Genomic DNA, 26,050 nt, shown 5'->3' with positions numbered 1-26,050 from the left:
CACTCGAGCTGGTTTCTCAAATAGTTACATAATAATAATAGTTACAGCTGAGCTGACAAATGACCCTGCAGCATACAAAGTAATTAAAATAAGCTCTATGTTTACCAGCTGTAAACACATTAATGCATCAATAATTATAATCAAAAGTGTAAAATATATATTATTAGAAAATTGACCAATCTGTTTAATTAGTACATTTTGATGCTAATACATTTGTACGTTTACTTGAGTAACATTTGCAATGCAGGACTTTTACTTGTAACTGAGTATTCCCAGACTGTGGTATTTTTTTTATTTGAGAAAAAAGTCAGAATTCTGACTTTAATCTCAGAATTCTGACTTTTCCCTCAGAACAATTTTTTTGGACTTTTTTCTCAGAATTCTGACTTTTTTCTCAGACAAAAAAAACGTCTGATATTATAGTCAGAATTCTGAGATTAAAGTCAGACAAAAAAAACAACATTTTTTTTTCAAATCCTCCCAACATTTTTTTCATTTGGCCCTAATCCTCTTCCGTACACCTCTGATAAAGAATCGAAATGTACTTTGTATAATATTCGATAAAGCTTTTCTTCCAGTCTTATTTTGAAAAGCCCAACCGGAAGTCATTTAGCGGCTAGCATCGTCTGCTAAGAAAACGCTGTTTTTTTAAAGGGAAACCAAGGTTGTTGAGGTCTGTGGTGGGCTAAGCAGGTTGAAGGTAGGTGGTCTGCTCCTTTGCGTGTACATACTGTTCCTTCTAGCGCGAGTGTTGCTTTCCATTAGCTGTCTTAAGTTTAGCGCCTTATCGCCTAGGTTAGCGGAAATCAAGACGCGGGCAAGTCAAGACAAGTGGGAAAGTGCAAGCTAACTGGCTAGCTAGGTTGAAGCTAACAAGGCTAACGGTTCCGGTAACCGTTAAGCCGGTAAACGGGAGCCTGTGCTGGGATGCTGTTCCGCTTGTTTTTCGCAGTAGCCAACTATGGATATATTTATTTCTGTATTTGTTTAAGTACATTGTCACAGTGTTATCTAATCTTACAAGTACAGGGGCGAATATTTTTCGATGAATGGCTGCGGGGGTTGGGGGTGTAATGGCTCCCCGTACAGATACGATATACACACACACACACACACACACACACACACACAAAACACATAGCATTCAAAGGCTTTATTGTCATATGCACAGTGTAGATATGGAAATTATATATTAAGTCCCTGGCTCCTCCAACAATGCAACATAAACATATATATATATATGACATAACACAACAATAACAAAAATGGAGTAAGAAGAAACTGAGTAGTAATAAGATAAATGTTGCAGAGAATGTTGGCAGTGACCAAGTCAATAAAGAGGTGTATACATGTCAAATAGAACAAGGTAAACAGAGACCGAATGTCAAGTTAAATATTGTACAGTGGAATAAATACAGCTTGTAGTAATACATATAAGTGTGAGATGCAAATGGATGAATGCTATGGCTCTTTCTCTCAGGGTAGTTGTGAATTAAAAAATAAATGTCAATATTAGTTATACTATATATCTTGCCTTCTTGAAATCTATTACATGTGCAACTGGTTTGTGAACTTTCACTAGTCATTCCTGATTAAATCTACTTTCAGAGGTGTAAGAAGTCATCTTTTTATTTCAGTTAAAGTATCAATGCTACAGTATACTCTGTCTTGCATTCATAATTGTATTCAAGTAAAAGTACAACATTTTTCCTCATCAACATATACTTAAAGTACAACAAGTACTCATTTTACAGTATGGCAGTACAATTATTACATTGTTGTATTATAATAATGAATGCATTAATGTCAATGTTGAATACATAGCTTAATTTATAATCTTACATGATTCATTAGTTGTTTTATATTCTGTATGTATTATAAATCCCTACCTGCAAAGTAGCTAGTTACTATTAATCAAAAGATTGCCTCTAACATGTAGTAAACTAAAAGTATAAAGTAGCATAACGTGAAAATACTCAACTGAAAATTGTGCTTGTACAAAAAAGTACAGTACCTGAGTAAATGTACTTGTGTTACATTCCACCACAGTCTACTGTCCGTACACTGTTGTGTGTATTTGCAAGGTTTGTTACCGTGTTGTTGTACTTTATTTTGATTGTAATAATATTTAAAAGATGTGTAGTAGCATGTCAACTCGCCGACTGTCAATGTTAACGGACAAGGTATTTTTAAATTGAAAAACGAATTGAGGAGCTGCTTTTTTGATGACTGACATCAAAACACAAAAAAGAAATGTTGAATCGTTAATCTTTACAAGTTATTTATCATCCGGTATTTTATTTTTCGCACAAAGTTATTCTATTTGAAGCAGATAAAGAATAATACCGGGCCATTTTGTAAAAACATGTGTATAGTCTCTCATGAATGCATTCACACCACATTTTTACAAGTATTAGGATCTTAAAGTGACTATTTGTCGGCTGTATCAACCCAGCAAAACACTTTTCACCTGTTGTGGTTCATCAATGTCAGGCGATTGGCTGTTTTGTGTGACCTAAAGCTGCCTGTTTTTATATTTTCTTTATGTCTTCTACCTGCTGAGATTGGCAAGCGTCACTATCTGTTGTGAACACTGTAAAACCACCTTGCTCTTGCAGTGAGTGTTATTGCCTTTGCATAGAGGGCCATATTTGACGGTACTTTAAAAGCCTTTGTAAGCACTCTTCCGCTACTTACTATATACATTCAGAAGAGTGAACATTTACTATTAAGAAGAACCTTGAGAGGAAATGGCTACACGTCAATGTTTCGTGCCGGAGAGCAACATGGAAACCTGCATGTGGACACATCATCATGCATATCTAGTCTCCGTGCTTGTTTATGTAAATTACCTGACAAGAAGAACACCATTTAAATAAAGGAATTCATCTGGAAATGTAACTCAAGGGATAACATGTACCTGTAATGTAACATTGTTGACTTGAATTGCAGATTATGGGGAAGCTTTAACCCTTTATCTTTTTTAAATAAATAGGATAACCTTTTTTTTGGCAAACTTAGAATTTCTAACTGCTTGTCCATTTATTTAATTTTTTTAAGTAAAGGTCAAAATACCCTATGTTGGCTGAAGGTTTACATTTGACGGGAAACCATGGTTACAACCAGAGCAACCTGTAAATACCCTGTCAAATATATTAACCTGTTTTAGATGAGAGTATGGAGAAAACCAAAAAAGGTTTACAAGACTCTTGCGAAACTGTGACAAAACTGGCCAGCGGCACAATCCAAATAAACTGATTAACAAAAGCTGTTGAACTGCTGCCAGATGTGATGTTGAGAGCAAACATTTGAGTACTCACTATGACTCAAGGTCTGTTTGTTTAATGATGTCCATGCAGATGGAGGAGCTTGTGTGGCAGATGGCCTTGGGACGGCACCATTCATTGTCTCCTAGAGTATGGAGGGTATCAACAATAGAGTGGTGCAGTGACGAGTCCTAAAACCCGGAAGTGAGTTAGCATTTTACCACTACCGGTTCCCTCGTCTGATTCAATGGGATTTCTCCATAGGATTTTGGAAAATAGCTGTAAATAAGGTCTGTGGTTGACACAAATTTAAGAGACGGATCACGTTTTGTTATACGACATTAAATACATGAGCAGTGACCCCACTGGTGATTTCTGAAGAAACACCCAGGATCTCCTTCAGTGGCCGTTTCCCAATCTCGAGGATGCTGGCTTGGTAGTCGCGTACTTCCAAGTCACTTCCTTCAGAAACGAAGCAAGTATGCTTCCAAGCCACGGCTTCGGAAAACGAAGAAGAATGGAATAGGCTAACAAGTGTGCCACTCTCTCTAACGGTTTCAACATAAACTGTACCGAAGATAAATACCTCACAATGTCTATCTAATTATGAACTTGCTTTACTTTCACGGAACACATTTTTGGTGATAACAAATGTAACAAAGTAACATATTTACCAACACATGTTCTACGCCACTACATACTTACTAGGGGCTTGGCCGATTATCGGGGCCGATATTCCGCATTTGACTGATTATCGGTATCGGCCTCTTTTTTTTTCAAATTGCAGATAAAACTTTGGCTCTGATGCGGCCGTTTCTCTGGCTGCAGTCACCACACGAGAAATGTCGCGCCCACAGCGCTATCTGATGGGCTATTACTGAAGTGCCAATCAACACTGAAGATTTTCCGCCAGAGAGGCGGGACCTTCTCAGATTACAGGCAGGTGCGAAAGAACGCAGACTGAAGCAAGCAGCAGTGCTGAGCGGCAGAGCCATACATGTGTTAAACCAAAGTTCAATAAACATCCCAATCCCCTCAGCTGAAGTTGCAAAAACACCACGATTTTATGATCCAATTCTATCAGTTTCCCAGTTACACAGGGATGCGGGAAGTCAGTCAGAGTTGGGGGTGCGTCCAGCGTCTCGCAGCGGAGTAACTGGTGCGGAGGGGGGCTGCGAGTGGAGCCTTGCAGTTTTTCAGGTTGATATGTGAAGCTCATTAGCTAATGTATCTAGCAAATGTTTAGCGGAATATTAGAAGTGAGGCTACTAGACTAACGTTAGGTCTACTGTAATAGCCTCACTTTTAATATTTTGCAAAACATTAGCTAGCACTAGTGTTTTGTAGTTGCTAGCAGCTTATTGGGATGTTATTCTAGATGGACAGGCATTGTTTTGATATAATAAATTAAGCATTATTGTTAGTTAAGCATGTCAGCCTGCAGCCCCACTTCTTGTCTCTCTCTAACTCATTGCAGATGGCTGCACTAAAGAAAAGGGCTCGGAGAGGAAACCAGTTGTAAGATGTTTAAAAGTTCTTTAAACATAATATATGCTTAAATGCATTTCAAAGAAGTTGTGTTGGAGTTTGTGTTGTTCTACATTTTGACACCAAGATTTTCTGATTTTACTGCAAATGTATATCGGTTCCAAATATCGGTTATCAGTCTCCTTGATTACAAATAATCGGTACCGGCCTTGAAAAAGCCATATCGGTCGATCCCTAATACTTACATTTAAATGTATGCTGCGTCGGTTCAGCCATTCTCCGCAAGGGTTTTTAAAATTGGTCCGTGCGCAAAGCATTGTGGGGATTTTAAGGACGTGAAGTCTACCCATGTGCAGCCTCGACATGTCCCCCAAACCAAGGACGCGGCCTCGGTGGAATTCCAAGTATGCTGGAGATTGGAATAGTACTTCGGCGGCACTCGATGACGTAGCATTCTTGAAATATTGGCTTGGAAGCCAGTATCCTCGAGATTGAGAAACGGCCACTGTCCTCTATTTACACGTCTTGCATGCTAGATGATGAAGATGCACCTCCCCCTGTCTCTTTTTAAGCCTCCGATTTGCTTTCTCCAAAACTTGTTGCCAAAACTGTGAAGTCCTTGCATTTCCTGAGGTCAAGTGGAAGGATCAAATACTAAGAAATTATCACATGCCTTGAAGTCATATCTGATTTCAGATGTGGGAAGTTATTAAGTACACTTATTCAAGTACTGTACTTAAGTACAATTTTGAGATATTTGTACTTTACTTGACTTTTATGCTACTTTGTTCTTCTACTCCACTACAGTCCAGAGGTAGATGGTGTACTTTTACTCCACTACATGTATGTAATACCTTTAGTAGCTTTACAGATGTGGATTAATGTGAAATATAATCCAGTCTTAAATCAGACTTTAGTTCCACCTGGAGTAAATTCACAAGCTACCCTGCAGTATACAAAGTCATTCAAACTAGCTGCACCTTTACCAGCTTTGATAACACTTTAATGATCAATCTTTATAAAACATATCATTCTGAAATGGACCAATCTGCACAATGACTACTTTTACTGTCGCTACTTTAACTACATTTTGATAATACTTTTCTAATTTTACTTGAGTAACATTTTGAATGCAGGACTTTTACTGTAACAGAGTATTCCTACACAATATCTGAGTACTTCTTCCACCTCTGTCTGATTTCAAACTCTTCCATTAACACCCTAAGTAAGTTTGTTGTAAACGAAACTGCAGCAGCTTGACCACAGAGCGTGAGCATGTTTGTATTGAACAGGTTATTAAACAGTGGAATTAAACTATTTTAAACTATTGGAAAGCGCGGAAAATGTGTGTGTATTGAGATTAACCATTAAGATGACATAAACATGAAGTCATGAACACTAACCCAGACATTAGTTGTCTAACTTGAACCTAAAACACTTGTAGCCAGTCTCTGCATTCCCCTTATTCCACAATAAGGGGAATGTCAACACGCCCGCACTCTGCTGTTCCTCAGCGCCACTCCTCCTCCCTCCCGCTGAAATTATGAATGAAAAGCGTAGTAATCATAGATAACATGGCAGGATCCGTGACAGTTTGTTTTCATCTGATTTCAAATAAACAAAGTCTTGGTTTTAAGAATATTAAACTTGTTTCGCCAAATTCAGATGATAAATACAACTTTTAAGCTTGTAAAGGCATAATTACAAGAGGCAACTTAACGTCACAGCAGACATAACAACAGCCGGTGTTTCTTGTGAGGGTTTCCCCGGGAAACAAACACAATACACACAAATGCGTCACTATTTTGCGGTATTTGAAATCATGTACGCAGCTCGCGACGTAACTAGGAGTCTAGTGGACGGTATCAGTACTACAAGTAAAACAATTACGTTGTTTATAAATTAAAGAGGGCCGCAAAAAGAGGAGGTGCGGGCCGCATGTGGCCCGCGGGCTGCCATTTGCCCATCCCTGCCTTAAATGATGACTTCTAGTGAATTTAGGGGGGGGGACCCTATAGTGCCCTGCCTCCCCTTTCTATGACAACACAATAGAGAACCGCAGTGACGCGTCCTAAAACCCGGATGTAAACTTCTTCCGGTTCCTTCGTCAAAAACGCAATGCAATTTCTCCATAGGATTTTGGAAAATAGCTCGAAATAAGGTCTGTGGTTGACACACATTTAAGAGAAGGATCACGTTTTGTTCAGCTGGATAATCTCCACATGTCTCCCCTACTTTTATAATTTTTGAATCATAAATCTAGTCGCCAAAAGCTAAATGCTAACGTTATGCTATAAACGAACTACAAGCCAGTACAGCAGCAGGGTCGCACGACTTCAACGTCACGCCAACTTAAGATCGTTTCAACTGACTTGCACTGAAACTGCACTTTGAACACTTTAAATATATTAACATTTTAAACTGTATACCCCGTTTATCTAGGCCCTTTTTGTTTTATGTATAGGCTACATGTCACACTGTGGGAAACGATATTTCTGGATGTATAACACATGTAGAATTTGTTTACAATAAAGCTGACTTTGACTTCCGCGTGCTTGCATATTTTAACAAAGCTTTTCATTTTAGCCACACTGAATTTAACTAGAAGTCATGGCTGTGTCAATTACCAGTCTGATATCGTTTTACAAAGATGACAAGAAGAATGGAGATAGAGGAGAGAACCACTACAAGTCAGGACACGTGCAGCCTCGATGAAGGTGTACTTACCGGTGTTGTCAGGGCTAGCATGAGGGACAAGGATTATAGAGTGTCGGTGAGTAGTTATAGCAAGAGTACCGTTAACCTAGAGTTAATTTATTCACATTAATTCCCATCAACAAATCCATTTTATGTGTCACATGAAATCTTTATTAGGCAAGGCAAGTTTATTTATATAGCACTTTTCAACACATGGTAATTCAAAGTGCTTTACAAAAAAATGAAAGACATTAAGAAATGGCATTTAAAACCAGTCATAAAAAGAAAAGCTAATAAAATAAACATTAAAAGAAAAAATACATGGATAAAAGTTACAGTGCAGTCTAAAATATGAATAGTTCAATTAAAAGCAGCGACAAAAAGAAAAGTATTTTTGCTGGATTTAAAAGTAGTCAGAGTTGCAGCGGACCTGCAGGTTTCTGGGAGTTTGTTCCAGATATTTGGAGCATAATAACTGAACGCTGCTTCTCCATGTTTAGTTCTGACTCTGGGGACAGAAAGCTGACCAGTCCCTGAAGACCTGAGAGATCTGGATGGTTCATAATTTAGCAGGAGGTCAGAAATGTATTTTGGGCCTAAACCATTCAGTGCTTTATAAACCAGCAGCAGTATTTTGAAATCTATTCTTTGACACACAGGAAGCCAGTGTAAAGACTTCAGAACAGGAGTGATGTGATCCACTTTCTTAGTGTTAGTGAGGACTCGAGCAGCAGTGTTCTGAATCAGCTACAGCTTTCTAATAGATGTTTTAGTGAGACCTGTGAAGACCCCATTGCAGTAGTCCAGTCTACTGAAGATAAAAGCATGGACAAGTTTTTCCAAATCCTGCTGTGACATTAGTCTTTTAATCCTAGATATGTTCTTTAGGTGATAGTAGGCTGATTTAGTAACTGTTTTAATGTGACTGTTGAAACTCAGGTCAGAGTCCATGACTACACCTATATTTCTGGCTTTATCTGTTGTTTTGAACATTGCAGACTGAAGCTCAGCGCTCACTTTTATACGTTCTGCCTTGGCTCCAAAAACCATTACCTCAGTTTTATCTTTGTTTAATTGGAGAAAGTTCTGACACATCCAGTCATTGATTTGTTCAATGCACTTACTCAGTGTTTGAATTGGAGCATCGTCTCCTGGTGAAATTGTTATGTAAATGTGTGTGTCATCCACATAGCTATGGTAACTTATTTTGTTGTTCTTCATTATCTGAGCCAGTGGTAGCATGTAGACGTTAAAGAGAAGAGGCCCCAAGATTACAAATATTACACACCAGAAAACACAGAAATATCCATGAAATAAACATACAGTAGGCTATAAACAATTAAAGGGATAATTGGGAAGGCATTACAAATGTAAATATATTTTAAATAATAAAACAATCCCACCACCACAGGTATCACTATCTACAAGAGAAGAGGGAATTCTCTCCACAAAATGTGAATGCCCATGTGGAGAATGGAAATGCAGTCATGCGGCTGCATTAGCCATCTTTGCCATCCACAGTTTCAGCTGCACTGACACCCCCTGTCAGTGGAAGAAGCCAAAGGCAGCTAAACGTACGCATTCAGTGGAGGAGCTATTTCCTCCAACCAATAACTCATTCAACCCGCTGACAAGAGAGCCCACCTCCGAAGATCGTGACTGGCTGAGGGACAGACTCGGGGGCAGGTTCTCAGGAATGTCTTGGCTTCTCTCCCCCGAGCCAGAAGAGGAACACTACAGCTTGGAAACACTTACTGTTCCTGAAATTCTCAAATCTGTTGGGCATCAGGGACGTGAGGCAATTGTGGCAAGCATGGCATTGTCTGAGGAGCAACAGAGGGCAATTCAGGTGGCTACCACTGGTCAGCGAACCAACCCAAACCGGCATTTGTTCAGGAAAGGAAGGTTGACTGGCAGCAACTTTGGAGCTGTCCTGAGGTCAAAGCGTGTGACTGCTTCCCTTATTGCCAGGGTGCTAGGGCAAAAACAGGCCCTTGATGGTGTTTTGTCTGTACAGTGGGGGACTATGAATGAATGTGAGGGCGTCAGGGCATTCACCACTGCAATCCATGAGTCAGGTTTGTGGCTCTCCCAATCAGGAGTGTTGGGGGCATCTCCAGATGGTCTGGTACAGTAGGTTCTTCCGCTGTGCTGGAGGTAAAGTGTCCCTACGGAGCCAGGGAAATGACAATTAGTGAAGCATTGAAAATCAAGGGCTTCTGTGTCAGTAAGGAAGAGAAACATTCAGCCTGCGTGAGGAGCATCCTTACTGGCACCAAGTGCAAGGTCAGCTTCACCTCACTGCAAGAAAGAAGAAGACATTAAGAAATTGTGAATCGTTTTTAATTTACATTTACTCGCCTTTGCAATGTTGTGGTTGTTAGAGTGTTAGGCTTCCTGTCAGCTCGTCTGTTGGGAAGATATAAAATATTAGTTTCATGGAAGTCACATCGTCACAAATAAGAGCATTAAGACATACAGTACATAGGCTAAAACAAAACATCTAAAGATATAACCTTGCACTTTGTCTCGTGAACATTTTCACTATTTTGACATTTTTATAGATCAAAATTGAACTAAATAAATAAAGGTAGATTAATCCATATTGAAAATAGGTGTCAGCTGCTACACTGATTATAATAGTTATATTTCTTAATTAATTAAGATATTACTGTATTGATCCCAATTGGGGAAATGTTTGTGTTGCAGCAGCATAACAAGAAAAACAAAATATAAGTTATTATATATACAAAAGTATGTTAGAGATGGAATATTAAATTGAATATAAATGTAAAATGTACATGTGATTTTACGTCCAAGAGAAGCTATGGAGCAGAGAGTTCTCTGCCAGGCAGAGGTTATTTGTTATTAGTTCAATATGTCAAACTGATTTCCCTGACTACAATCTTTAGTTACATGGTGAAACGTTATGCTGCTTGTACTAATTAGACTTATCATATAAGCCACACAGGTTTTAATAGGATGTATTCATTATCTTTACTTATGTTGCGGTCTTTTCAGCAGTGCCATCTCTAAAACGGCGATACACTACCCATCATTTTACGTGTTTACATGTGTAGGCGTAATGACGTACAACGGTCTCGACAATTTCTGTAGTCCTATTCAGCCACTCGGTAACAACCATCGTTTTTGAGACACGTAAACTCTTCAAAAATCACCAGTGGGGTCACTGCTGATGTATCTACTGTCGTAGAACAAAACGTGATTTATCTCTTAAATTTGTGTCAACCACAGACCTTATTTCGAGCTATTTTCCAAAACCCTATGGAGAAAATACATTGCTTTTTTGACGAAGGAACCGGAAGTGCTAAAAATGCTAACGTACTTCCGGGTTTTAGGACGCGTCACTGCGGTTCTCTATAGAGATTAGGGGTGTTGAATATAATCGTTTTTACGATGCATTGCGATGCGGACGTGGACGATTCGGTCTCGATGCAGTGACGGAAGATAATCGGTTATAGAGTAGTAACGTTGCTTCCTGATTTTCCGGCCGCGTCTTTACTATAACGTTTTTTCTGTCACTTTAATATCAAATCGGTCGGTGACGGAGAGATCAGGGAACAGACGTGACAGCGGCACAGCAACACCGAACACCGAGCAGTCTGCTTTATCCACCAACACAAGAACACCAGTCCAGAACCAGCAGCAGAAGGACCCGCTCTGAATCACTCCGTGTCGCTGCGGCTCAGAGACACAGACAGGGATTTATGTTTTTCAAAAATAATCGCGTTACAATCATGTCAGGTTTTTGGTGGATTTAATTAACTCTTGGATTGCAGAGTATGAATGTCCTCTAGCAATTTTCAGACGATATATATGTGTGTAAAGTTTGTGAAGGCAGGAGGAAAAAAGCTTCCGCGATCACCGTCTCCTCTCCGTTCCTCCAAGCCCCGCCCCCTCCCTGAGTGACAGGCTGATAGTGACCCGATAGAAACTTTATTATTCACTTAATCACTGAGATATAATGAAGCTAATTTAATCTCATACATTCATGGGATTTATGTAACAGTAAGACAGAGAATGTAAGTGTGCACCCACATGCAGTATTTTTGTTTGTATATGCTGTTGTAAATCCTCCTGTCTGCTGTGTTCAGACTCAAGTCCTGTGTGTGATGCCACATTCAGGACATTCAGTGTCCTTTCTTAACAGAAGGCCGTTGCTAGAAGCTGCAGCTCGACTGCAGAAGCATTAGCTTTTTGTTTTTGAGGATGGAACAACTTCACACACGGAGGCTAGACCTATACAATCCATTTATTTTGGTTTATAAATTAATGTCAAGACATTTATGTTATTGATTTCTGAAGCACTTTCTAAATAATAAAAAGAGAGTTCATATGTATTTACTGCATGTATGCATTGATGGAAAATAAGCCATGTGCAGTAATATAGAAAATTGAGGATGCAACGCATTGGTATGAATCGTGATGCACCGGGATATCGAACCGAATCGAATCGTTGACAGGATAATCGTAATCGAATCGTGAGACCAGTGAAGATGCACAGCCCTAATAGAGATAGGACCAGATGAGTCAACGGCATCTTTTCTTGGGCTTGTTTCTCCCACAGATTGACCCTCTGATATGACTCCCTGATAAATACTGCTATGTCATTGATTAGGTTGAAAAGTGTTCCACGTTCGATGACAGTTTGGGTAGTTTCAGCCAGGACAAGATTAAGAACATGAGCATAGCACCACACATGGACATGAGTGGGTGACTGGTAGGTCATCAGTGCAGAAAATCCTTTGTACCGGCCTTGCATATTGGATGCTCCATCTGTTGCATTACCTATGCACATGCCCTTGTCCAGTTTCAGATGCTCTAAGACAGGGGTGGGGAATCTTTTTCCTCTCAAGGGCCATTTCAATTTTTCCAACATCCTCCGAGGGCCGTACAAATGATTGACCTCTGCTTAAAAATACTAAAATCACAGCCCATTCATTTCGCCTTTCTTTCATGCTGTGCAAAGAAAAAGCAACCTCTTAATCCAGATATTTTACCATGACTCGTGCATGCACATGCACGGTTGTGGCATGACCACCAAGACAGAAAGATATGGACACAAGATGTGTTCAAATGTATTTAGTTTCCTATCCATGTGAACATGATTTAAGTGTGGGGGGGGGGCTAACCTCCTCTAGGGGGGTGTTCTCCCCCGGGAAGATTTTTTTTAAATGTTGAAGTTAAAAGCATCAATCTGGTGCACTTTGAGAGCAACATTAAGAGATCTATGGATACATCTCTCAACACCCATATGACACAACACCCTTTTTCTTTATGGATATTTTACAAATCACTCCCCTTTCAAACTATTCTTAATAACAACTTTTTTTTACAGTCATATAGTATTGTATACCTGTTTACTTTATTCTCTTATTTTTTATAACTATAATGATCATATAAAGATGTGCCTTTACCTCACTGGTTGTAGAAAAAGCTTCTTATATTCGTTAGCATAGCTAGCTAACTAGATGCCAATAACAACAAAGTTATTGACTGTATGACAGATGAACAGATCGCCACTGGGCTTACAACAAAAGACACAGCCACGCAAAAACTGCAGCATGTATACAGCTCCTTATGGGTACTGCAATTTGTGGAAGTGGCGGAGCGGCGTTCTGGTGCTCTCCGTCAAAACTGCATCCCTGTCAGACGAGACATATACCACGTGATGACACGTTAGGCTCGTGATGTGTTCAAGGACCCTGACCTCGGCCAGGAAAAACAGGCACTCGCTTGTTTATTTTTTTTGCGGTCCAGATTTCTTTAATTTTTTTCTTTTTTGCGTATGTTTATAAATTACCTCGAGGACCGTAGCAAATGGTCTCGCGGGCCGTATACGGCCCGGGGGCCGGAGGTTCCCCACCCCTGCTCTAAGACCTCTGAGAGCAAGTTCACAAAGTATTGTCCAGTGGATGCATGGCACTTCACTAAAGCCACAAGCCTCTCTTGCACAGTCTCATTGACATATCTTAAGATTACTGAACACTGATCCTGAGAAGTTATGTCTTGTGTTGTTTTCAGGTCCCAAAAGACCACTGTTGCCCTTATAACCAAATAAGTAAATAAACTAAATAAAACAAGCTGACAGTAATTGTTCATGAATGGTGGTTAACAAAATAATGACATTCTTTCAATGAGACAACGTATCGGAGTCCCATTAAGCTATATTTTAACTTGCCAGGGAAAACCTAAAAAATACAGCTTACTAGCTTGTAGGCTAACGAATGTTTCTCTTATAATATTTGTCTTATTAGTGCTTCATCAAAGGGATATTAATGGGTTCCAGAACTACAGAGTATCATAACCTTAATAATATTTTCCTAATTTTCTTAGCTTCTGCTTACCGCGAGTTCTCCTCCCTCTCCCCACTCGCGCTGATCTCTCTCCCTCTCGCGCTGATCTCTCTCCCTCTCATCATCTGCCTCACCACCAATATCGGCCACGGGGTGCTGAAGATGGACCTGCACCTGTACTAAACATGTTGGTTATTTTGACACAAGCGGCAGCATCAGCACGAAGGGTCTGCTTTTTTCTTGCCCGCAATTTTTATGCTCCCCCTTTTCGCTTGGCCTTCGCCTTATCCATTTCTAACTCGAACTTTTTTTTTTCTCGAAAAAAAAGGCAGTTTGGCTTCGACGGCCGGCTCACCTCCTGGGGCCGTGATTTAATGATGCACACCGAGCGGCCCAAAGGGAGAGGTGATTACAGATTTGATTGGGCCGGCCCAGTGTCAATTACTAAAAACATTTAAACAGAGGGCCAATCTACCAGTCTTATGGGCCGGGACTTCAGAAAAAAAATAATGACGTGTCGGCCCAAAATGCACATCGGCCCACCGGGAAAATGCCCGGTATGCCAGATGGCCAGTCCAGCCCTGGGTCTGGGTGAAGTCCATTCCACACTCTAACTCCGATTATGGATAAGCTGTGTGATTTGATGGTTGTTCTACAGGGCTTGCTACACAACCAGTTAGGATGCCAGGTTGGGTATTTCCTGACTGTGGTTTGGAACTGCTTTTGAATGTTAGTAGGCATTTTGTTATGGTAAATGTTGTGCATAATCAGTACTGTTTTAAGCTTAACTATATCAACACATTTGAATAGATTGAATAGACAATTCGTAATACTTTTTTTTTAGATGTTATTATTTTTTGTAGATTTGTTGCGTACGTGTTTCCCCATATTTCTGTTATAAAGAGTTCTGAGTATTTTTTCCTCGAGAATGTTCTTAGTACGATACAAAATACCTATTATTTTTGACAGTTTAGTTTGTACATAATTTATATGGTGCTTCCAGTTGAGTTTTTCATCAACAATGAGTCCTAAAAATGTACATGCACCAACTTTCTCTATCTCAGTATTGCAAATCCGTATAATACAGTCATTTCTACTCTCGGACTTTGTTTTGAATAACATGTAATTTATTTTGGCCACATTAAGGGATAATTTATTAACTGCAAACCAGTTACATAGTATTTCTAATTCTGCATTAACAATTTTAACAAGATCACCAAGATTATGATGAGAGCAGAGAATGGTGGTATCATCGGCATTTAACATCATGAAATGAAATTCAGCCAGTTATAGTCCCATTCTGCTACATTATAAAAACAAAACAACTTACAATTATTTCTTCAATGAGTCAGAGGTGTTGTCCTGTTGTGTCAGTGCAACACCTAAGGATATTTACTTATAGTATTACACAGAGAAAACGGCAAATCTCCACATTGCAGGGGCTGAAGAGAAGCATTTTTGCTATTTACATATATATATATATATATATATATATATACAGCGTTTCCCCTAGGATGGAGTCATAGCAGCGGTGCTAAGGCACGTGGGCCCAGTATAATGTGAGCGCGGAGCGCATGGAATTTTTTAGTGTGTGCGAAGTGCGCCACGCCAATTTGTTTCTATGTGTCAGCACAAGAAAGGCTCTTGAGGCCTAGTACCAGGGCCGGTTCTAGCTAATTTGCTGCCCTAGATTTTATATGTGAAGAATAAATGAAAAATCTCTACAAAAGGCAAATACACTACACAAAACAGAAACTTGTTGACATAGGTCATATCCGTCAAAATGGCTTCAAATGTATTCAGTATTGTATGAGCTTGTTTTAATTGGGGGGTGGACGTCACATCCTCTAGGGGGGGTCCGGGGGTATGCATGCACCCCCGGGAAGATTTTGTTTTAACATTTTAAAGTAAAATGCTTCAATCTGGTGCACTTTGAGCACACAATGACTGAGACCTGATCTAGGGGGTACAACTCTAAACACCCATATGAAAAAGATCGGTTTACATTTTAATAATCAAATAAGTATGTGAACATAACCAATAACCCACCATAGCCAATGACAAATACATGTCACTTATTTTTATTTTTGTTGTTCATTCATATCTTATTTGACCTAGTTAACATTTATTTATGCATATTTTTGTATCTCTCCAACTTTAAACGATATTTTTGGTTTACTGTCCTATAGTATACATTCATGGAATGATTTGAAACCTGTTTTTATTTATCCTAATCATTATAAAGGAGTGCCTTGAAAATATGTGTTCAAAACGTTTGAGACCCAGATAACTTAGACTGAAATGAACTATCTAAACACGGAGTCCTTTACCTCACTGAGCCTCTCTGTCTGACAGGAGAGCTCTCCTCCACCCTGGTTGTAGAAACATCTACTTCTTATATCCGTTTGCGCAGCTAGCACCAGATTCTAATAACAACAGTATTACCGGTACCGGTGTGCCCTATCTCCCTCGCTCGCTCTCTCGCTCCCACGCTCGCACTTTGGCTGTGAGCTGCAGGCGCCTGATAAGCCAACATCCCCCACTTTCATCACTTACAGCGCCTATCGTACAGGGCAAATGGAAAGTGTAACCGGGGTGAAAAGGGTGTTATATTTACTTAATTATGAATGTTGTTACATCAAGGCCGAAAATTAGGATGAGCGCCAATGGTCAAAAATGTTTTTTCCCTCCCAGAGCTACCAGTGCAGCGCCCCCCAGATCTGGTGCCCTATACCAAAAATCGGCTCTGCCTAGTACATACAGTGGCAATGTCTCAACATTTAGCAAAATACACCTTTATTGAACATACAGTAACACAAATACTACAAATCCACATAAACAATCAAAAATGAAAAAGGGTCGCCACTTATTATTATTTAAAAAAAAATTTTTAATGATTTTTTATTTTTTTTATTTTTTGGGTACCTAGCTGGCGCCCACTAGCAGCGGCGCGCATATTTCAGCAGCGGCGCTGCGCCGCCACTATTTGTATATAGGGGAAACACTGATGTATATATAAAATGAAGCTAATTGAACAATAACTCAATTTTCTAATAATAATAATACTTTTTAGATAGATAGGCACTTTATTGATCCCAATTTGGGAAATGTTTGCGTTGCAGCAGCGTAAAAAACACAAGTCAATATACATAAGAGAAATTAAGACACAAGAAATAAACAGTCCAAAATATTTCAGAAATAGAAATAAAATAGCATTAAAAAAGTTAAAGAATATAAAATTAAAAATATATATGCATATGGAAATACAAATGTCCAGTAACAAATATAATGCAGGATATTATTGTGTAAGAATGGATTATTCAAAAATGAAATAGAATATGAATGTAAAATGTACAGTGGGAGTTTAAGTCCAATTATTACGAGAAGCTATGGAGCAGAGAGGTCTCTGCCAGCCAGAGGTGATTTGTTCTAGAGTTACTTTCTCTGTTGATTTACTGATCTTTGCAGCGCTACTTCCTTACACAGTAACTCCTGATGTGTACAGATCAGTGCAGTTGGATTGAGTGTGTATAATATCATAATATCTAATGAGACCCTCCCCTCTCGTTGCAGGTTGCTGCTGGCTGCAGGGCCCTGTGGAGCAGAATAGCTGTGCCATTCCCCCTTTTTTCCTCTCATGTCCCCCCCTGTGTGTTTCCCTGTGTGTTAGTGACCCCACACCCCACCCGCCCCCCACCTGATCCCTCCTGTCGTGTCGCCACTCCAGCCCGAAGCCCCCCTTTCACCCCATGCTTGGAACAAAGTCCGCTCACTGCCAGCCCGATGACTGCCTGGATCGTCCTGCCTGTCAGCCTGTCTGCCTTCTCCATCACAGGGATATGGATAGTGTGAGTGTACACTTCCTGCATCACATGGGCTGTGTGAGGGCCTTCACACGTGAGCTTTTCATTTGTCACACCTGTAAGTCCAAAATAAGCTGTTGAGGAAATGACAGTAAGTATGCTGCTATAAAAACAGTTGCATCTGTTTTTCTTCTGCGGAAAGAAAATCTATTTTTTTCTTGTATTTTATTTGTCCAGTAACCTCAAGCTCTTTTATTTTGAAATTAGTTTCAGTGATGGGACAGTTTTGTAATAATTTGATTATTTAGGAAGTTGTTTAATAGTCAGTGTTTTATGATGAATAACCATCTGAACTCCTACTTTCCATTAAAGAAAAAGTACAAAGATGTTTGTGAATGCTGTCAGGAATAGTTATTTGAAAGTAAAAATATCATAATCAGCAGGTCAGAGTTATAAAATCATGAATGGACCAAGAAACCTGCAATGGGTGCAGCTCTAATCACAAGATATTCACATGATCAACAAATAAAAGACAGCGATGCATAAGGGAATGTGTCGATGCTCAGATATTCAACTGAAATCTTCACACTGTCGAGCACTATTTGAGTATTTTCACACGCTCCTGTGAACATCCTTTCACGCTGGATGACCTTTTCCCCTGAAGCCCAGTGTAATCTAGTTTCTTGATAACACTTTGTGTCATCAGGGATCAGTACCCCGTGTTTGACATTTGCCACTTCTGTGTCCTTGCCCCTCAGCTATGCCATGGCTGTGATGAATCACCATGTTTGTCCTGTGGAGAACTGGTGAGTGATTCTCCTCTCTTGATCTGATGAAAGGGGCACCAGGCCCTTATTATCCCAGATTGTGGACACAGTCTGATTCCACATCATTAGAACATGTACTGAACTAATTGTGTGTCTGCTGCAGGTCTTACAATGTAACGTGCATAGAGGAGCTGGCCCGACCAGGCTTCCCCAAGACGTGCTGCACCATCCAGGACATCCCCCTCATCAGGTCAGATATTCTTCTTCCTTTCTGCAGAACATAGAAACACATTTTGCATGAATTAGCACCTTGTTATGTTGTGGCTCTGTCAGTCATTACCCCACACTCTGCATCAACTGCATTAGTTTAATCTGCAAATAAGCCTCTAACCACGGGCAAGCACAAAAGCACTCTTGTAAAAAGGCATCATGGGACCAACTGACATTTCTTCAGTGTTTGTAGAGGAAAGGTCTCATAGATATCATCATATTCTTGAATAAGGACGCTCACGTAACTCATGAGTAATCAAAATGACTTAATTAGTTCATATTCATTCTGAATGTTCATATACTGTATGTCTTGGTAGAAGTACAGACAGATGGTAAAAGGACGGAGCTATATTTAGGTATAGGTTATACTACTACCTTTTAATACTAACAGCTGTTGTGTTTTCATTTGCTCCAGTAAATGTGGCTCCTTCCCTCCCGAAAGCTGCCTGTTCAGCTTGATCGGCAACGTCGGGGCCTTCATGGGTAAGGCATCTTTTGAACTGGAATTATAACCATGTAGTTCTGTAATTAATAGAAATGATGCGTGTGCTTGAGTTCTGTCTGTATGTAGGAATATATTTGCCATTTTGCTTATTTGCCCTGGGTTGATAATAATAATAATAATGGGTTCCATTTATAAAGCACTTCATATTTGATTTCAAATCCCGAAGTGCTACAAGTAGTGAGCATGAACAGTATAAATAAACATTACACAACACGGTAGAATTAATAAAAAAGCAATACAAAAAAATTAAATAAATAAAAGGGTGATAAAAATGTCTAGGCAAAGGCTCTTTTGAAGAGATGGGTTTTGAGGCCTTTTTTAAAAGCCTCCACGGTCTGTGGTGCTCTCATTTGGTCGGGGAGAGCATTCCACAGGCTGGGAGCAGCCGAGCAGAAGGCCCGGTCTCCCATAGTACGGAGCTTAGTCCTGGGGGGTTTGAGGAAGTTGGAGTTGCTGGAACGGGTGGTCCGCAAGGAGGTATGGGGGGTGAGGAGTTCCTTGAGGTAGGGAGGGGCAGTTCCATGGACACACTGGTGGGTGAGGACGGAGACCTTGAATTCGATCCTCAGTTCCACGGGTAGCCAGTGTAGTGCTTTAAGGATGGGGGTGATGTGTTCATATTTGCGCACCCTCATCAGGATCCTAGCAGCGCTGTTCTGAATGTATTGGAGCTTCTGGATGCTTTTGTTAGGGATCCCGATGAGGAGTGCATTGCAGTAGTCCAGCCTGGAGGAGACAAAGGCATGGACCAGCTTTTCGGCATCAGACAGAGTGAGTGTGGGGCGGAGTTTGGCGATGATGAGTTTAAATCCACTCTTATGTCTCTACAACACAATGTCAGATTATAGCTTGTCATTTTAAAGGAGACATGTCATGGCCATTTCCACTGATCATAATTCCATTGTTGAAGTCTACTAGAATAGATTTATACTGTGCAATTTTCCAAACTCACATTGGTTTCTCATACAGCATCTCTGTAAACTACGTGTATTCACTGAATTTCACTCTCTGCCTTTCACGGCTCGTTGGAGCTCCAATAGCGCCAGCCCCCACCCTCCCTGTGAGCACAGTGTGCTCTGATTGGTCGGGACGTTGTGAATCGCGCTGAGCTCCGTGGAGGTGTGGTTTCCTTGTTTAGCGATACACATCGAAACACAGCCAAACTCACCCTGAGCACACACAAAGTCACAGCCGAAGTAAAAGCAATAAGTGTGGCTTGATATTGAGTAAGACAAAGGTTGATAAACGCTGTGAGAATGGGTCTGCAGAGAGAATTTCGCCGCGATCCCAACTGCCTGTTATCAGCCTGCAGCCAGGGAGGAGAAATCAGCAGAGCTGCCTGCACTGAGTGTGTGTGTGAGGAAGTCTGTGGATTGGTCAATTTGCTGGTGGACTACCTGAGAGATATACAGCAGGAGAACACGCCGTCCACCGCGGAGAATAAACAGAAGGGCAACCATGACAACCATGCTCCGGGGTCTTCTTCGCTGCTTTTGGTGTATTTTGTGGCGGCAGCAGCGCCACTTACAGGCCTGGCATATGTACTACAGCGTTTCCAGCATTTCCAGCAGTCTAGTACGGAAGACTTTTTTGCGTTTGCGTTTTACTGTATGCGTCCTCGTGGGGCCGGGGTCTAAGCCAAACTATATCCGGTCACAGAGATCTGCTATTTTAAAGTAAGGTCAACACATATCGACCCTAAATATAGTCTATATTAAGAACGAGAAAAGTCTTAACATATATATCGTTTTTTGTAAACATATGACAAATGTGTGAGGGTGATGACGACAGAGAATCGTCCTATGTGCTGGGCTTAGCCCCGGACAGCCCCTGCCCAATTTAACCCCTGGGTATTTGTGAGGGAGCTCCTATATGGCATTACCCTGCTGAAGCTCACCAAAGTTTAATATATTTCATAGTTCAAAGTTTTGTCAATTATTTAGTTTATTGGTCAAATACTGGTTTCTAATGGTTTCTGCTGACCTTCACAGAGAGGTTGAAGTTCATGTGGAGAGGAGGCTTCAGTAGTCTGTCTGCACTCTGTTTAGTTGTGCTATATTACAATCAATATAGTAAATGTGAGGTAAAGTGTGTCGCCAATGTAACCGCTTAGAACTCGAAGTTGCGATGAGGTCTTAAAATGTATGGAAAGGGTCTTAAAAAAGGTCTTAAAAGGTACTACATTTGACTTCAGGATTCCTGCATATACCCTGCAGGGTGTACTTTGAGGGTTTTGACTCTGCAGACCGTTTACATGCATAAAAACCTTCATAACACACATGGGGACGGGTAATAACCGGAAAAGCATGACATGGGACCTTTTAAAGTTAAAACAAAAGTCATAGTATAGTATGTCATAAATACTGTGTGGACCATAGTATATATAAAGGAGCTTCAGCACGTAATTTAACATAAGACAACCATTTTCTTGTATTTACCTACTTACTGGTAGGTGGATTTTTGACCATCTGATAAAACATCCGCCTTGATGTTTCCAGTCTTTGGGCCAAGCTAGGCTTACTGTCCCGTAGCTGTAGCTTCAGTGTTCACATTTATCAGAGTGGTATTGATCTTCTCATCCAACTCTTAGCAAGACAAAGAGTTGGCATCAATGCTACAAAATCTGTAGGCTATTTTTATGTACAGCACTTTGGCTCGACCAAAAATTGTTTATAAATGTGCTATATAAATAAAACTTGATTTGATACAATGTACTGGGGCGAACGTTCTGTGACAGTTCCTTATTAAATACTGATAATCATGGAACAAACTGGTGATTTCCTCTACATTAAATAGGACTGCTGCCTTCTGTCCTTTGACACACAGCACTGACTGAGCACAGCCGAGGTGTTTGATGTCCATTACGTGTCATATTAACCTCCGTGGTGCCCACAGACGTCAGCTGAGAGGAGCTGAAGGCCTTGAAATAGCCAAGCTCTCTAATCAATAATGAATGCGGCTTCCCTTCCACTTCCCCCGGTGTCCTCTGACTCCTCTCCCCCGTGTCCCCTCCATTGCCTTCCTCCTCTGCACCTCCCCCTCCTGCCCTTTGTCATCACAAGCTTTATCACTTGCATCTCAACTGGTCTTTTCAGTCTGGATCTGTTAAAAATGTAACTTTTCTTTGTATGCATTTACTTTTTTCCAGACTTTTATGCTGCATTTCATTTTTATTTCCACATTTTATTTTTGTCTCAACTCATCTTTCTAAAGTGTATGCTTTTATTTGAGTTTTCATCCCCTACTGTTGTTAATCTGTGTTTTACTGACTTGGTGGTTCAGTGACAGGCAGCATCCTGCAGGGTTGTAGTTTTCAAACAGCGCTGCTAAACCCGTCCTGAAAAGCCCCCCCCCCCCCCATGCTACATCCGGCAGCAGAAAGAAATCTGATGGTCTTAGCTCAGCAGAATGGAGTCTCATGACAATCCTCCATCTATGTATACAACTATAAATCAGAAACGGTCATGTTTAAAGGATTTAGAAATCTGAAAAAGGTGTATAATACCTTAAAATCTCCCCTTGCAGTATGAAGACTGAAACACTCAAATCCATTTCACTACCTACAATAATTAAATCAACTGAACCATGTTGATTTAAATGTTCCATCTACTCTCTGTTTTCTTTAAAAAAACAAAGGTTAATAGTTCTATTGTGCAGTATTTTTCTCTTTTGTGTCTTGACGCGTTGTAACTGTGTGCGTGTCCTGCAGTGGTGATGGTGTGCTTCCTGCGCTACGCCCAGGTCATTGAACACAGCCACCAGTGTTGGATCAACACCAGCGCTCTGGTGTCGGGCTGCACCAACGCCGTGGGCCTGGTCATGGTGGGAAACTTCCAGGTACATATTCAACATTCAAAGTTGTTATTGTCATATGCACAAAAGCTATAGGGCAGGTTAAGCAAGTCCCAGGATCCTCCAACAATGCAACATACTACTGACATGAAGGAAAGCAAAGAAAAGAGGCACAATGGTGCAAGTCAGATGCAGCAATAAGACGTATGTTGATTAGAATTGGATCAGACAGAATGTAAAATGTCCAGTAGATCAAATCCTGATGTGTTTGAAGCTGCAATCCTTCTGATGATAGTTGTCTTGTTCTCCAGGTGGATCACGCCAAGTCTCTGCACTATGTGGGTGCGGGGGTGGCGTTCCCGGCGGGGCTGCTGTTCGTGTGCCTGCAGTGTGTGCTCACCTACCGGGTGGCATTGACCGCCCTCGACTACTGGATGGCCCATTTCAGAGTGGCTCTGGCCCTGGCGGCCATGGTCTCCCTCGTCCTCAGTATCCTTCACTTAATGTCACTAAATACATCTGTTCAAATCAACAATTATATCCTGCTCTTACTAAATTTATTTAGTACGAGCATGGATGGAGTCTTTTCCATTTAATGCTACTTTATCCTCCTCCTCTACTTCAATTCAGAGAGATATCTTCCTTTTTTACTCCAATGCAGTTATTTGTTACGTACAGTTACGCTTTACACTTAAAACATACGATGCAGTTGTAATATACTACGTATCTCCCCAGTGGTATACAGAGTTGGCCAAATGTAAATGCTCTTTCATGCATTAGTGATTGATAACACTGAAATAAAATCACTGAATTAAAATCTCTAATAATATAACACTTTGAAAAGAGTGATCCTGCATAATGAGTACCTTTTTATGTATTTGTATTTAAGTAAAGGATTAAAGTATCCCTGCTAGCAGGAGCCGTCGTTAACTCTATGGTTACAACCTGATCCAACAGAAAGAAGGGTTGAGTATGAGAGGTGTGTCCCGCCCTGTCACAGGCCGTTAGCTCAGTCCTGGCTCCACTGTGCCGTCATGGGATCACTGCTGAACATTAGAGACTCTTCTTGGTGTCCTCTCATCTCACTCCTCTAGCCTCGAGACACGGCTGCACAGAAAGAGATGATTGTCCTTCAACTTCAAGTCCGTGATAACATCTCTGCGGCCTCCCCCTCTGGTTTAACACTTACAATGCTGATGGTTCACTTTTCTCTGTGCTGCTTGCCTCTCAGTGGCTTCCAGGGCGACTGCTCCTCCTCCACCAATCAATATCCACTGCACTGATGTTAGGAGACAGGGATGAGAACCATTCAGGCTCTCAATATTATCCGACTGTCCATCAAAGGTTAATATACTGCAGTCACGTCCTCCTTTTAAACACATCGGTTTAATAGAGCTGCAAAGCCAATTTCAATTGAACTCTAATCAAAGAATGAGTTCCCATCCAGAGGTTAAGCTCCTCGTCATACATCTCATTATATCCTGGATTTATCTCATGGCATTGTTCATGTACTTCCTTCCTCTGCCTCTGTCCGGCAGTGGCTCAGTCAGTAGGGGCTTGGACTGGGAGCCGTAGGGTCGCCGGTTCAAGTCCCCGAACAGACCTAAATATTGAGAGTGGACTGGTACTTGGAGAGGTCCCAGTTCACTTCCTGGGCCCTGCCGTGGTGCCCTTGAGCAAGGGTGCGGTGGGCAGCTATTGTACGCACCCTTGCAAACTCCTAGTACTAGGATGGGTAAAATGCACCGTGTCTGCGGAGTGCAAGTATGTGTGACAATTAAAGAGGGTTTCATCCTCTAATTCTATATTTATATAAATTCAGTGACAGGAGAAGGCTCAGATTTCCCTCCTGCATGTCCCACAGATGTTTGTCCACCTTAACCCCCCCTCCTCCCAGGCGGCATCTTCTTCGTTCACGAGAGCTTCGTCCTGCAGCACGCCGCCGCCATCTGCGAGTGGGTCTTCACGGTGGACATCCTGGTCTTCTACGGCACCTTCACCTACGAGTTCGGCACCGTCACCAGCGAGACCATGATGGCGGGCCTGCAGCACTGTCTCCACCACGGCTCGGGGATCCTCATGGGCCCCAGAGCGCGGGGCTCGACACTGGGAGGGGCCACGAAAGGCCTCAAGTCCCCCGGGGGGAGCAGCACCTCCACACATCTCAACTGCACGCCAGAGAGCATAGCGATGTTGTAGCTCTGAAGCCGGAGGTGGAGGAGAGGCTCTGACATGTTTAAACATTGGACCTACACCAGGTGACCCATCTGTAATGCTGTACTATCCCTCCCTTCGTTTCCAACGGTGACGCTCGCCGCTACAGGGAAGTTTCCTGTAGCCATGTTGTAAAGAGAGGCTGAATGTGTGGAGCCATGAATGTTTTCCAAGATGGCAGTTTGATTTTTTTTTTTTTCCTGAGCGACACTTTTTCCTTTTTCTAACTTTGCATACCTGTTGTGCCCACAAAGCCCCCCCCCCCCCCCCCCCCCTCACCCCGACACTCCTTCATGAGGCCCCGATGCTTTGCGCGGCCCACCAGTTTTTGGCCTTTTGCTTATCTCTGCACGGCACACTTTTTCTGAATGAGAGAATAGCAGTTTTATGTTTTTAAATTTAGCGTAGTTAGTGGATAATATTGAATGTTTGAGAAGTGAATAGTTATGTTTTACATGCTTTAAGCATATGGCCTTTTTTTTTTTTTTCAATCAATCAACGTAATTATGTCAAATGATTCGCAAAAATATCTTTATTTCAATCGACAATATTGTTTTGATTGCACAGATGATTTTGAATGCAAATTTTGATGGTATTTTGAGTTGTTTTCCAAACGATGTATAGTTGGAGCCACTATCATTGTGGAGATCATGTGAGTGTAGGACGTTAACACAGCAGCTGTTCTGAGGTCTGCATCACTGAGAGTCTCCAAAGCCCCTCGATGACTTATTCCAGTATCGTCCCACCTGTCGCATGATTTCTTTGTATCGTTTTACATTTCATGCTGCCCTTTTTTTTTATTCCATTGACTGTCATGTCCGGTGCAATAATTGTCATCAATCATGAGATAATTTCCGCTCCGCTGGAGTGTATAATGCCTTTTTCAGTGTGTTGGGATCTTTGTTTTAGTTTGTATTTGAGTTGACACAAA

At 41.1% G+C, this 26,050-nt stretch overlaps 1 protein-coding gene across 1 annotated transcript; it reads left to right on the top strand.

Annotated features, from left to right (window-relative positions):
• Window positions 1-623: 623 nt before the first annotated feature.
• On the top strand, window positions 624-25,373 carry LOC117452168 (transmembrane protein 150A-like). The gene is made up of 8 exons (XM_034090647.2): window positions 624-700; window positions 17,342-17,616; window positions 18,330-18,377; window positions 18,502-18,588; window positions 19,024-19,091; window positions 22,823-22,950; window positions 23,217-23,394; window positions 24,803-25,373. Exons 2-8 carry the CDS (start codon window positions 17,552-17,554, stop codon window positions 25,102-25,104), a joined length of 876 nt encoding a protein of 291 aa, XP_033946538.1. The 5' UTR covers window positions 624-700; window positions 17,342-17,551; the 3' UTR covers window positions 25,105-25,373.
• Window positions 25,374-26,050: the final 677 nt, after the last annotated feature.

Source organism: Pseudochaenichthys georgianus, chromosome 9, assembly GCF_902827115.2.
Source record: "Pseudochaenichthys georgianus chromosome 9, fPseGeo1.2, whole genome shotgun sequence".
Lineage (NCBI taxonomy): Eukaryota > Metazoa > Chordata > Actinopteri > Perciformes > Channichthyidae > Pseudochaenichthys > Pseudochaenichthys georgianus.
The sequence above is the reverse complement of the archived record's forward strand: the minus strand, read 5'-3'. Positions and strand labels throughout refer to the sequence as shown.